Genomic DNA, 14,419 nt, shown 5'->3' with positions numbered 1-14,419 from the left:
CTATAGTTTCCACATCCTTCCTGTGGTGAGGTGACCAGAAATGAGCACAGTACTCCAAGTGGGGTCTGACCAGGGTCCTATATAGCTGCAACATCACCTCTCGGCTCTTAAACTCAATCCCATGCTTGATGAACGCCAATACACAGTATCCCTTCTTAACCACACAGTAGCTTTGAATGTCCTATAGACTCAGACCCCAAGATCCCTCTGATCCTCCACACTGCCAAGAGTCTTACCATTAATACTATATTCTGCCATCACATTTGACCTACCAAAATGAACCACTTCACACTTATCTGGGTTGAACTCCATCTGCCACTTCTCAGCCCAGTTTTACATCCTATCGATGTCCTGCTGTAACCTCTGACAGCACTCCATACTATCCACAACACCCACAACCTTTGTGTCATCAGCAAATTTACTAACCCATCCCTCTACTTCCTCATCCAGGTCATTTATAAAAATTACAAAGAGTAGGGGTGCCAGAAAAGATCCCTGAGGCACACCACTGGTCATCGACCTCCATGCAGAATATGACCTGTCTACAACTACTCTTTGCCTTCTGTGGGCAACCCAGTTCTGGATCCACAAAGCAAGGTCCCCACTGATGCAGGGTTGTGACCCCAAAATGTCAACTTATGCAGCCAGTGATGTGGATTGTACTGCCTGTGAGGGTAATGGGAACAGGTTCACTTGTGCATTTAAAAGAGAATTAGATAAATTAAAAGGAAAAAAAAATTGCAGGGCAGTGGAGAAAGGAGCAAAGGAGTGGGACTAATTGTAGACTCTTCCAAGGAGACACCTGTGAGAAATTGGGTTGAATGAACTTTTTCTTTGCTATATAATTCTAGGAGAGTTTAGGATGATAGCAAAAGGAATAAAGTTATAATAAATTGCAATAAAGTAGAAAGTGCTTGCTTCTGATGGCCATTATAGCCAAGTGATCTGGCGAAGCAAACAAGATGCTGAGGGAACTTGGCGGGTCAGGCAGCATCTCAAAGTTTTAGGAACAGCTTCTTCCTGTACGCCATCAGATTTCTGAATGGACAGTGGACCCATGAACATTACCTCCCTATTTTTTACTTCCTTTTTGCACTACCTAATTAATTTAATATACAGTACTGTGCAAAAGTCTTAGGCACATGTAAAAAAATTCTGTAAAGTTAAGATACTTTATAAAATAATAAAATGAAAGTGTCTAAATATCAAAAATTACCATAAAGAGCAGTAAACAGTAAAAAACTAAATCAAATCAATATTTGGTGTGATCACCCTTTGCCTTTTACATCAATTTCTTAGGTACACTGTCATGCAGTTTTATAAGAAAAAATTGTTCCCGGTTATTTGGAGAAATAACCACTTCAAAATGAACCGGTAGATTGTTCCCGGTTATTTGGAGAACTTGCCACTGTTCTTCTGCAGACTTTGGCTGTCTCATTTGCTTCTGTCTCTCTAGGTAATCCCAGACAGCCTCAATGATGTCAACGATGTTGAGATCAGGGCATTGTGGAGGCCATATCATCTATTGCAGAACTCCTGGCTCTTCTTTTTGCTGAAGAAGGTTGTTTATGACCTTGGCCGTGTATTTGGGGTCTTTGTCCTTTTACAGAATGAAGTTAGGACCGATCAGACACCTCCCTGTGGGTATTGCTTGATGGATGAGAATATCCTTGTACTTCTCAGCACAGAGGATTCCATTAAATCACCAACTCCATTTGCAGAAATGTAGCTCCAAACCTTCAGGGAGCTTCCACCGTGCTTCACTGTTGGCTGCAGACACTCATCTATGTAGTGCTGTCCACCTCTTCTACGGACAAACTGCCCCGTTTGAGCCAAAAATTTCAAATTTTGCCTTGTCGTCCAGAGCACTTGTTGCCATTACTCAGCAACCCAGTCCTTGTGCTTTTGTGCGTAGTTGAGTTTCCACTTCAGAAGAATGGTTTTTTGGCAGCAGCTCTTCCATGAAGACCACTTCTAACAAGATTTATCCAGATTGTAGAGAGGGGTATTGGGTTCCATTAGTTTCAGTGAGTTCAGAGCTGATAGCAGTGCTGGTCTTCTTCCAATTTAGAAGGAATGTCAGTTTGATGTATCTCTCGTCTGCTGCATTCAGTTTCTGTGACTGACCACTGCATTTCTGGTCCTCAATTTGGACAGTACACTGAAACTCCCGTCTGCCAGGAAATGGGAGAGACCTTGCTAATGCAGGATAATGACCTGTGACTTGTTGCTGTGCTCACTCTTGCCATGGTGTAAGAATTGATGATTTGAAGGTTAAACTATCACATCTGCCAAACCCTGTCCTTTTAGATTGGTTGTCCTCCACTCAGTTTGATTCCTTTTCCGTTCCAGTTAATCAGTTTAGTTCATTGACTCATTACGTCATAGATCATTAGCATCCTGTTTGTTATCTTTGTTTAATCATGAACTGTCTATATACCTACAATCAAGTTTGTATTTGTAAAGTGGTCTGTTACTTAATATGCTATTTTCTTAACCCTTACATACTGTTCGGGTCAAATTTGACCTGTTTTGACATTTGACAGCAGTAAAAACACCCTAAATGCCATTTTTTTAGCCAAAATTTGATGACTTTTCCTAAAGTGTCAGGGAGAGATTTTCTTCCTTCTACCGTCTGCGTGAGATGATGGGACTTTCGAGAGACTTTGAGACTTTTTTTTACTGTGCCCATGGTCTGTTCTTTATCAAATTACGATATTGCTTTGCACTGTTGTAACTATATGTTATAATTATATGGTTTTTGTCAGTTTTTCAGTCTCGGTTTGTCTTGTGTTTCTGTGATATCATACTGGAGGAACACTGTATCATTTCTTAATGCATGCATTACTAAATGACAATAAAAGAGGACTGCGTGTCCTCATAATCTAAGTGACCCAAAATGCACAAAAATGAAAATATTTAAAAATTTTATATTTTTGTACAGGTGCTACAAATTTTTGTACATTGAGGCTGTTCCGGGTCAAATTTGACCCGTATCTATTGAAATGGATTTTAGATCTCTGAAACATTAATTAAGGATTAATCACCCATTTGTTAATGTCAGATAGGCTATTTATACATTCTAAATAGATCTATTGTTTAAAATTTAGTATAGACACTTGTTATGAGGGGATTGTTGGGCCAGGTCAAAATTGACGCGGACCATACTGTGAAGGTACAGAATACGATCAGTATGTAAGGGTTAAACGAAATTAAAAAAAATCAGTGTAGCATTTAATATTTTTGGAAATTGAATGTTTAGAAATCTAAAATTTGCTCTTTTCTACAGACACACTAATGCAGAAGACAAAAATAAACATCTAAAACAAAATTTAAATAAAAAAATCGAGTACATGGTACTATATACATATTACCGTGCAAAAGACTTAGATAACCTCACAGACTTAACAGGGTGCCCTTATAATTATAAAAAATTCTATAAATTACCATATGTATAAATATATATAGTAATGCATAGTTTTTTATTATTATGTATTGCTATGTACTGCTGCGATGAAATAACAAATTTCACGATAGTCAACCTGATTCTGATTCTATGGAGAAAATGGACAAGTTATTTTAGGTCGAGACTTCATCCACACTAAAATATAGAGGGGAGATAGCCAGTGTGAAATATTAACAGGATAAAGAGAGCAGTCGGGTGATTCTTGCTATTTAATCTGCCTTTAAATCTGGTTGTGAGAACAGCCACGCCCATGGAATCATAGCCCAATGGCTTCCTTACCAAGTGCCCTTATAAGAGGGGGGAAAAGTTTCATGTTGTTCAGACAGGCGCCCTCAGATCCACAAAACTCTCATTTCATCTGGAAAAGTCTGTAACTTTAACAATTCCCAAGCTGCCTTCAAAATCTCTTTGCCAGTCAAGGAATCTTAAATATTTAAAGCCTCTGTGCCATTGGTGGTTTCTGGCCTGTAAGCTTCCAAACATCCTTTACAAAGTTGCTTGTTAGGCAAATCAAAAGAGTAGCAGGAGTAAGGTTTGGCAGGAATTTCTGGATGGTGACAGAAAATAAAAAAATCCTTTATGTAAAGATAAGGAAACAATTGCTCAAAAATATCGTAGTTTCATCAGGGTACCCTATTAATTCAGTGAGTTTATCAACGGCTTTGTTGAGCCTTACAAGCTAACAGGGCTCAGGGTTGAGCCCAGTCTATGCCTGAGCTGGTTAATCTCAGCAGGGCAGCTTGTTACATGACATGTATCCTCAGCCCCCTGTATTAGGCAGGATTCCCACTCGAACAGCTATCCAGAAACACTCCCTGTAAAAACGATAACTTGCCTGCAGAATTTGGGCCTAGCTGTGATGCCCCCCATGGTCAAATAGCATTCCATGCACTCATTCTAGGCTCTCACACTAATAATAACCTCATGGGTGAGGTCCCTGAGGCTGCTTGGCTTCCCTCCCCACAATACGCCCCTCCCCCATCCCACCACTGTGCCCCCCTCCCACCACGAACAATATCAGAACTACTGTAGTCCAGCTTAGATCACCACCTGCGCTGGGGGAGGGGGAGAAATCCTCCATAAAAATAGTTTTATGGTTTGCAGCCACACTTGAATTATGTTGCTATGGTAACAACTCCAGCTACTTTAACTGGTTGCAGGCAGCAAAGCTGCAGCTCTCACTCTGTGATATTAAAAACCCAGAGAGGGTGAAGGCATTTGGAAAGTGAGAGGATTAAATTGCCTGTGAAGTGACCCTTACCTTTTGTTCCGATAGGTGTTCAGCTCCTCCTGAAGAACAGATGCTCTCTTCTGAAGGAGAGTTATCTAAAAGAAAATTTAAAAGGGTAAAATTACCATTAAATAAACCAAGTACTTTCAAAAGGGCATGTTTCATCAGCTTATGATTTCCAAATAGAAATATTAAATCTGATGGCCAGCAAACAAAACAAGGACACCGAAAGAATCAGTTTTCCTTGCTTGCCAGGATGATGGCTTTCCTGATATATCTAAAGATTGGCACTTACAGTACATAAAGAGGCCAGGCAGAGATTGGTTATTCTCTGAAGCTGTTAGCAATAAGGCAGGTGTAACATTCATCACTGCAGACAATAAACACAAAGAAACCTTCATGATACTCGTGATCGAACTGTACCATGCTAACAATGTCGATGTGACATTGTTTGAAGAGGGAAGGCCTTACTCTGTTAAGATTAAGATTAGTTTTCTTTGTCAAATGTACATCAAAACCTACAGTGGAATGTGTCGCTTGCGTCAAATCAAATCCAATTGCGTTGGGAGCAGCCTGCAAATGTTGCTACACTTCCGGCACCAACATAGCATGCCCGTAACTTACTAACCCTAAACCTATTTTTGGAATGTGGGAGGAAACAGGAGAACGTTAGTGAGACCTGTCTGAAAATTGGGGGACCACTTCGTCGAGCACCTCTGTTCCACCTGCCTAAAGCAGAACTTCCCAGTGGCAAAAACATTTCAATTCCGATGCCCATTCCCATTCTGGTATATTGGTCTCTTGTGCCAAGATGAGGCCACCTTCAGGGTGGAGGAGTAACACCTTATATTCCTTCTAGGTAGCCTCAAACCTGATGGCATGAATATTGATTCCTCCCCCTCTTCTTCTATTCCCCACTCTGGCTTTTTACCTCTTCTCATTTGCTATCACTTCCTCCTGGGTTCCCTCCTTCTTTCCTTTCTCCTATGGTTCACTCTCTTCTCCTATCAGATTCCCGCTTCTCCACCCCTTTACCTTTCCCAACCCCCCGACTTCATCTATCACCTCCTAGTTAGCCTCCTTCCTCTCCCCCCACATTTTTATTCAGGCGTCTTCCCCCTTCCCTTCTAGTCCTGAAGAAGGGTCTCAGCCTGAAACATTGACTGCTGATTCATTTTCATAGATGCTGCCTGACCTGCGAGTTCCTCCAGCATTTTATGTGTGTTGCTTTATATACAGTACAAGTTGCATTTTGCAGTGGGAATGGATACATAAAGCAGCACCCTCAGGGAACATACAGAAAATCAGATAAAAGAAAAGCAAGAAGGTGGTAACACTGCAAGCCGTTCTTTTTAAAATTTATTTAGCAGACATGGATATCACACTGCCCATCCCTAACTGAAGCTACCTTTGGTAATTGTCGTAGTCCACCTGGTGAAGGGACTCTGACTACACTGTTGGGAAGGGAGTTCCCGCATTTCAATTCAAACTCAGATCCAGATTCATTCATTCATCACGTGTACATTAGAACATGCGTAAAATTTGTCATTTGTGTTGACAACCAACACAACCTAATGATGTACTGGATGCAGGCAGTAAATGTCGCCCCCCACATTTTGGTGCCCACAGAACACACCAGAACAGAAATCAACAAGCAACAAAAAACAAAAGCAAAACAAGTCCCCTTTCTCCCTCCCACCCTGAAAATGAAGCAATAATAAGACATTTCCAAGTCAGAAGTTGTGTGTAACAAACCAATCTGTTGGAGGAACTCAGCGGGTTGAGCATCACCTGTGGGAGGAATGAAATTGTCAACGTTGAATTGAGTTCCTCCAGCTGATTGCTTATTACTGCAAATTTCAATACCTGCAGTCTCTTGTGTCTCCATTGGAAGTTTGGTGACTGTAAGAGTTTTTCTTTAAGACCATAATCATGATGGAGATTGTAGGTTGTAGAGCTACTGTCAGAGTAATGTCTAGGGAATAACCCTTCGGTACCCATGGCAGTCACAAATACCTGGTGGAGAATGGGTGCCAATCAACCATCATTTCTCAGACAAATTCCAGGCTTTGATGGTGCCAGGTTCCGTAAACTTTAAAAACACAAGTATAGGATTAGGAGAAGTCTGTAAAGACCCCCTAGCCAGTTCTGCCTTTTAATAAGAACATAAATAACCTGATCTTGCTCTCATTTCCACTCTCCTGACGACAGACCACGACCAACCAAATATCAGTCTGCCCCTGACTTAGAGGGCACAGCCTCAAATTAGAAGGGTGTCACTTTGGAACAGAGATGAGCAGGAATTGCTTCAGCCAGAGGGTGGTGAATCTGTAAAATTCACTGTGGAAGCCAAGTCATCTGGCATATTTTAAAGCAGAGATTGATGGGTTCTTGATTAGTAAGGGCTTCAAAGATTATGGGGGGGTGGGTGGGAGGAGAATGAGATTGAAAGGGAAGATAAATCAGCCACATTCAAATGGTCAAGCAGACTTGATGGGCTGAATAGTCTAATTCTGCTCGGTCTTAAATAGATTGAATGAGTTGGCCTCATCAAGACTCTGAGGGAGAGAATTCTAAGATTCACAACACTCCAACACAAGTTCCTCCTCATCTCTATTTTAATTGATGGACCCTTTCATTTGAAATAACACTGCATGAATCTAGATAAGTCCAGCAGGAGAAACATCCACTCAGCACCTACACTGGAAAAGTACCTGATAATCTTCTGTGCTTCAACAAGAAACAGCACCTGAGCATTTGTATGGTAACCCACACTCTCTTTTGTCCTTGTAAATGGTTTTAGGGTGTCAGGAGGCGATGCTCTGACCTGCTGAATTGTGTTTCTGCTCAGAGGTGACCACTGGAATGTTGGTAGGTCCTTGATGGGGGTAAAGCCATTGAATGTCAACAACATGTGGTTTGGCTCTCATTTGGCAAAGTGTTCTTTGCTATCCATCAGCTTGAGTCTGGCAGCATGGGTTATGTCTGAGGAGTTTTGAATGGAATGGACATTTTACGATAACCAGAAAGCATCCCCACTACGACCTTATGATGGAAGCTATGTCACTGATGAAGAAGCAGAACACGATTGGCCTTGGAACACTGCCTTGAGAAACTTGGACAACAATGTTCAAAATTGTCACCTGACAGCCACAGCCATCTTCCTTTTTGTAAGGTATGACTACAGTTAGTGGAGTATTTTTTCCCTGTTATTCATTGACTTCAGACTTACCAGGGCTCTTTGATGCCCAAATGCTGCCTTGTTTTCAAGGACAATCACTCCCAGCTCACCTCTGGAATTCAGTACACTTGGATCAAGACTGTGACAAAGTTTGAAGCAGACTGGTTCTACCATAATCCAAACTGAGTGGGTTAGGCAGGTTACTGTTGTGTTAGTACTCCTTTATTGCATCCTTCAATGACACTTCATTATTTTGATTCAGAGCAGACCATCTATTTGTTTTGCCTTTTGTGGGAAGGACACAAGTGGGTAATTTGTTGCAATGCCAAGTAATGTTGGATCTGCAAAGGAATGAGTCAAATCAGTAAAGGAAGAAGAAGACAAGATGTGCATCTAGCTTTGGAATGTAAATCTTTAATATTATAGCTGGGAAATTGTCTTTGTTGTATTTGGTACACTTAGCCTTCGCTGGATTTGAGTCAATCAAATGCAAATTGGTTGAAGCTTCATTCAAAGTTCAAAGTAATTTTATTATCACAGTACATATCTGTCACCATATAGAACCGTAAAATTAATTTTCTTGTGGGAATTCATAGTAAATACAATAAGCACAAGAGAATCAACGAAAGACCGCACCCAACAGCACGGACAAACAACCATTGTTCAAATGACAACAAACTGTGCAAATACAAAAAGAAGGAAAGAAAAAAAAGAAATAATATAAATAAATAAATTAGTAATGAGTATTAAGAATCCTTGATAGTGAGTCCATAGGTTGTGGGAACAGTTCAGTGATGGGACAAGTGATGTTATTCCCCCTGGTTCAAGAGCCTAATGGTTGAAGGGTAATAACTGCTCATGAACCTGGTGGTGTAGGTTCATAAGATCATAAGACATAGGAGCAGAATTAGGCCATTTGGCCCATCAAGTCTGCTCCACCATTACATTACGGCTGATTTATTATCCCTCTCAACCCTGTTCTGCCTCTCTCTATAATTTTTGATGTCCTGATTAATCAAGAACCAATCAACCTCCACCCTAAATATACACAATGACTTGGTCTCCGCAGCCGTCTATGGCAGTGAACTCCAGACACACTACCATTTGGCAAAATAAATTTCTCCTTATCTCTGTCCTAAATGGATGTCCCTCTGTTCTGAGGCTGTGCCCTTTGGTCCTAGACTCCTCCATATACGAAACATACTCTCCACATCCACTCTATCCAGACTTTTCAATATTTGATAGGTTTTCATGAGATCCTCCCCCTCATTATTATAAACTCCAGCAAGTACAGACCCAGAGCCATCAAATGCTCATTTGTTAACCCTTTCATTCCTGGAATCATTCTCATGAACCTCCACTGGCCTCTCTCCAATACCAGCACATCTTTTCTTAGATAAGGGGCCCATAAACCGCTCATAATAATTCAAGTGCAGTCTGACCAATGCCTTCTAAAGCCTCAGCATTACATCCTTACTTTTGTATTCTCTTGAAATGAATACAAACATTGCATTTTCCTTCCTTACCACTGACACAACCTGCAAGTTAACCTTTAGGGAATCCTGCACAAGACTCCTAAGCCCCCCTGCACCTCTGATTTTTGAATTTTCTTCTCATTTACAAACTAGTCCATGCCTTTATTCCTTCTGCCAAAGTGCATGACCATGATATTCCACATGCCACTTCTTTGCCCATTCCCCAGTATGTCTAAGTCCTTCAGACATCCTGCTTCCTCAACACTACCTGCCTCTCCACTTATCTTCATATCATCCACAAACTTGGCCACAAAGCCATCAATTCCTTCATCCAAATCATTGACATACAACATGAATAAAAGCGGTCCCAACACTGACTCCTGCAGTATGCCAAAAGTCATCAACAACCCTTTTTATTTCCATTCTTTGCTTCCTGTAATACCATGGGCTCTTATCTTGTTCAGCAGGCACCTGAGGCTCCTGTACCTCCTTCCTGATGGCAGCAATAACAAGAGAGCATGACATTGGCGGTGGGTGCCTTTATGCTTTCCTGCAACAATACTCCATGTAAATGTGCTCAATGGTGGGTAGGGCTTCACCTGTGATGGACTGGGCTGTATCCACTACTTTTTGTAGGCTTTTCCATTCTAGGACATTGGTGTTTCTACATCAGGCCTTGATGCAGCCAGTCAGTATACTCTCCACTGCACACCTATGTAAGTTTATCAAAGTTTTAAATGACATGCTGAATCTTCACAAACTTGTAAGGAAGTAAAGGTGCTGCCTTACTTTCTTTGTAATGCTGCATACCTGCTGGACCCAGGGCAGATCCATTGAAATGTAACACTGACAAATGTAAAGTTGCTGACCCTCTTCACCTTTGATTCCACCAATGAGGACTGGCTCATGGACCTCCTCCTTAAGTCAATAATCAGCTTCTTGGTCTTGCTGTCACTGAGTGAGAGATTGTTGTGGCACCAATCAGATTTTCAATCTCCTTCCTACAGACTGATTTATCACCACCTTTGATTCAGCCAATGACAGTGGTGTTGTCAGCAAAATGAAATACGGGACTGGAGCCTTAAGTATAAAGTGAGTAGAGCAGGGGCCAAGCACACAGCCTTGTGGTGCACCTGTGCTGGTGGTGACTGCGGAGGAGATGTTATTACAATTCGAATAGAAAAACAGTTCTATAAAATACAATGTACAAGTGGCTTGACTTTAAAGGGCTGATGCTGGGGAGGGTGAGTCACCTCCCTTTTCTGAGTAGATACCTTCATTAGGTCCTTTCTTGGTGATTACCTACATTCCTCCACTTTTTCTGCTAGTTCAAAATAATCAGGCTTATTATCATTGACATACTGTCTGTCCTGAAATTTGCTCTTTTGCAACTGCAGTAAAGTGCAACCCATAAAAATGACTATAAATTACAATTAGAATGTATATAAATTAAATAAATAGTGCAAAAAGTGAGCAAACTGGTGAGGTAGTGTTCACTGGTTAATGGACCATTCAGAAGTCTGATGGCGGGGGGAACGAAGCTGTTCCTAGAACTTTGAGTGTGTGTCAAGTTCCTGTACCTCCTCTCTGATGGTAGTAATGAGAAGACGGCATGTCCTGGATGTCCTTCTAGAGGGATCACCTTTTGAAGATGTCTTTGATGGTGGGGTGTCTAATGCCCATAATGGAGCTGGCTTCTACAGGTTTCCCCAGATCTGTGCCTTCATACCAAGCGGTCATGCAACCAGTCAGAATTCTTTCCACAGTACAACTCCAGAAATTCCTTTGGTGACATACCAAATCTCCTCAAACATCTAATGAGGTATAGGTACTGGCGTGCATTCTTCGTAATTGCATCAACACGTTAAGCTCAGGATAGATTGTCAGAGATGTTAACACTCAGGAACCTGAACAATGCAACCCCTTCCCTATTACTGCAAGCCTCTCTTCATCACCCTCGTACTTTTGATGGCTCATTCTATTCCTCCTCAGCCTTCATCATCTGCAATTGCAATAGCAATACAATGCATAGAAAAGGGGTTTCCTTGTGTATGACACATTCTCCTGTTCAGAAAAACTTGGGTCACATGTATGATACAATATTGCTGTTTGGTGGGGCCTTGCCAATCTCCTATTCCACTGCCTTAAGATAGATTTTCACGTGTGTTACAAATTTCTAGGCTAACATTTTTAATTGTCATACATCCACACAGATAAGTTCTTAGTTTGAAGATTTTACTGCCAACAATGGCAAGTAGCTCAGTATTGTTTAATTTATGAGTTGTCAGACGTTGTCAAGCCCTTTAATAAAGAGCAGCAGCACAGATGTGATTCCCCCCCATTCCCCAAATCATTGCCAGGCTGTAAATGTTTTTATCCACTGAGGCTTATCCAGTGTAAACACTCCAGTATGCCTCACAGCTTTGTACAGTAAGGTGAAAAGTGCCTGAAGGTTGTGTAACAAAACAGATGCTGCCTCATTTTGCAGCTGAAATATGAAGAAGAAAGTGCAAAGTAAATCTGTGATTTGAGAAGAATGTATGTAGCATAATTGTTGCTCATCTCTCTACTGATAAACTGCAATAATGTCACACGGCAATCTCCTGTTTAATTGTTTAAAGCATTCGCTACGAGAAAATCTCATTACTGAAATTTTTAAAAAGTATTTGACGCTCTTGGGTAAGATGACACAACAGGAATTCGTTTCTCTGGAACTGATATATAGGAATAGTTTACTGGAGTGTTTTTTTATTCTTGGTGCACAGGGGATCTGAGGTGGAATAGATGATTAGAATAGAGCAGTTATTGCCAGACTTAATATGGAGGTGATTTTCAATACTGTACGTTGTTCCTTTGTCACACAACATTTGACAGAAGGAAGTTTCAGTTTCACAAGAGATTCTGCAGATGCCGGAAATCCACAGGAACACATACAAAATGCAGGAAGAACTCAACAAGTTAGGCAGCATCTAAGGAGAGGAATTAATTGTCGATGTTTTGGGCCAAGACCTTTCATCAGGACAATCAGAAGTTTCACTTGCACTGGGAACAGTTTCATTCAACTTCTGGTGTGGGTAAAAAGGGCCAAAATGCAGGAAAATCTGCAACCAACTCCGCAGTGCATTGTTCTGGAGCTGAAGGACTTGTATTTATTTCATTATAACAGGAGGCTAAATTCAAGGAGGTAAACCTGTCCTATTAACCCAGTAAGATGGTGGAGCGCTTGGTCTCAGCAGCCTCTCTGGGTCCAACAAATTGTGCAAATGTGTGCTTTAAACATTTTTCTTGTGATTGTAAAACTCTGTTGGACATTGGTAATGTCAAATACCCCAAGTCTGGTCATTGGCGAGACTGATGGCAAGGGAACTGCGTGGCCTCAGTTGTTGCACGGATCAGGCCCTCATGCCACGGCATCACCTGTTACAGCCAGCCGGGGAGCAGGTGCCAGAGACAAGTGTGGGAGAGAACAGGGGTGTGGTGAGCACGCTGGAATTCGCTCAGGCCAGATCTCCTGTCAGTACTGTTCTCCAGTGTTGGCTCCATGGAAGACAAGCTGGATTGTGTTTGGCTACAGCTGAACCAGTGCAAGATGAGGAACTGTCGTGTACCTGTTTTTGCAGAGACATGGCTCCAGGACAACATCCCATGCGCCATCAATCTTCAGGCCATGCGACTCAGATACTTGTGCCAATATTTTTTTGTGACTGTATGTGCTATTGTAACAACATGTATGTGTGTGACTGTATATGTTTTATATCTTGGCCCTGGAGGAATGCTGTTTTGCTTAGCTGTGTACCTGTGTATGATTGAATGGCAATTAAACTTGAACTTAATCATTTGTTCTGGCACTATCACCGTGCTGACATCTCAACATGTTACACAGAATACAATCGACAGGAAAGATGATGGAAAATAAATCTCACTGTAAGTGATAAGGAAAGCAAATGCTATCTGCCTGTCAAACCCTGTCATACCTGAAACTTAGTCAGCTTCGTTGAGGTCAAATATTGCGCATTATGCACTGCAAATGGGAGTTGATGAGGTGGGTAACTGTACTAGGATTCATCAAGGGTATGGCTATAAGAACAGGTATTTCTACTTGTACCCATTCATTCTGGAGGTCCGTTAGGTTATATTAGTTTTTATTTGGCTGGAGTTTGTACGTTCTCCTTGTGACCATGTGGATTTCCTCAGTATGATTTGCTTTCCAAAAATGTATGGTTAGGGTTAGTTAGTTGTGGGCATGCTATGTTGGCGCGGAAACATGAAGACCTTGGGGGCTGCTCCCAGCACATCCACAGACTGTGTTGGTTGTTGATGCAAATAACATATTTCACTCTATGTTTTGATGTATGTACATGTGACTAATAAAGATAATCTTTATCTTCCCTTTAAATGGACAGTAGTTTACCACAAGCTCACCTAAAGTACCTTGCTAACTCTCATTGTGAGGATGAACAATAGAAATGTAACTAACACCCACAGACAGCGACATCCTTCCTGGAGCAGATCATTAGCTTCAGACATTAGTAGGGAAACAGTGATTTACCTGAGCCTTCATGGAAACAATGGTGTCTTCAAGTTCTTTTTGAATTGCAGCCGGCATCAGGCCTTTGATCTTCATTTCATACTCTTGCTGGATGTGAATGATCTGAAAAGGGGAAAATGCCAATTAATTTTCACTTTTAGCTAAAAGCTGCCATACTGTTATGAGATGGGCAAAATTGAGCTGATGATGAGATTGAACTTGGAAACCTGTTAAAAGTGGCAAGTCCTGCTATTAGCACTGCCACCAGAAATCGGCATCCAAGATCAAGGACCACCATTATCCAGGCCATGCTCTATTGCTATTACCATTGGGAAGGAGGAACAGGAGGCTGAGGTCCCACACCACCAGGTTCAGGAACAGTTATTATCTTAGGGGGTGCGTGCGCTGCTGAGGACCCGTGACTCCGACTTCAGAGCAGGCGACAAGGCAGCCCCAACAACAGCGAAGGCCAAACTGTTCCGGGCCATCAGGGAGGCAAAGCGTGCATATGCCCAGCAAATCGACAGCCACTTCCAGG

At 41.6% G+C, this 14,419-nt stretch overlaps 1 protein-coding gene across 4 annotated transcripts in view; it reads right to left on the bottom strand.

Moving 5' to 3' along the window:
• cep112 (centrosomal protein 112) overlaps positions 1 to 14,419 on the bottom strand; it is a 553,075-nt gene that overhangs the window by 3,041 nt on the left and 535,615 nt on the right. For 3 of the 4 annotated variants that reach the window (XM_063030627.1, XM_063030631.1, XM_063030630.1), the window contains 2 exons: positions 13,903 to 14,004; positions 4,728 to 4,792 (listed from right to left, as the gene is read on the bottom strand). In XM_063030627.1, coding sequence (XP_062886697.1) covers positions 4,728 to 4,792; positions 13,903 to 14,004 — 167 coding nt within the window. Of the gene's footprint in view, positions 1 to 4,723; positions 4,793 to 13,902; positions 14,005 to 14,419 lie in introns of those variants that run through there. The other variant, XM_063030629.1, reaches the window with a different exon arrangement.

Source organism: Mobula hypostoma, chromosome 22 (assembly GCF_963921235.1).
Source record: "Mobula hypostoma chromosome 22, sMobHyp1.1, whole genome shotgun sequence".
NCBI lineage: Eukaryota > Metazoa > Chordata > Chondrichthyes > Myliobatiformes > Myliobatidae > Mobula > Mobula hypostoma.
Note: the sequence above shows the minus strand (reverse complement) of the source record. Positions and strands in the feature narration are given on the sequence as shown.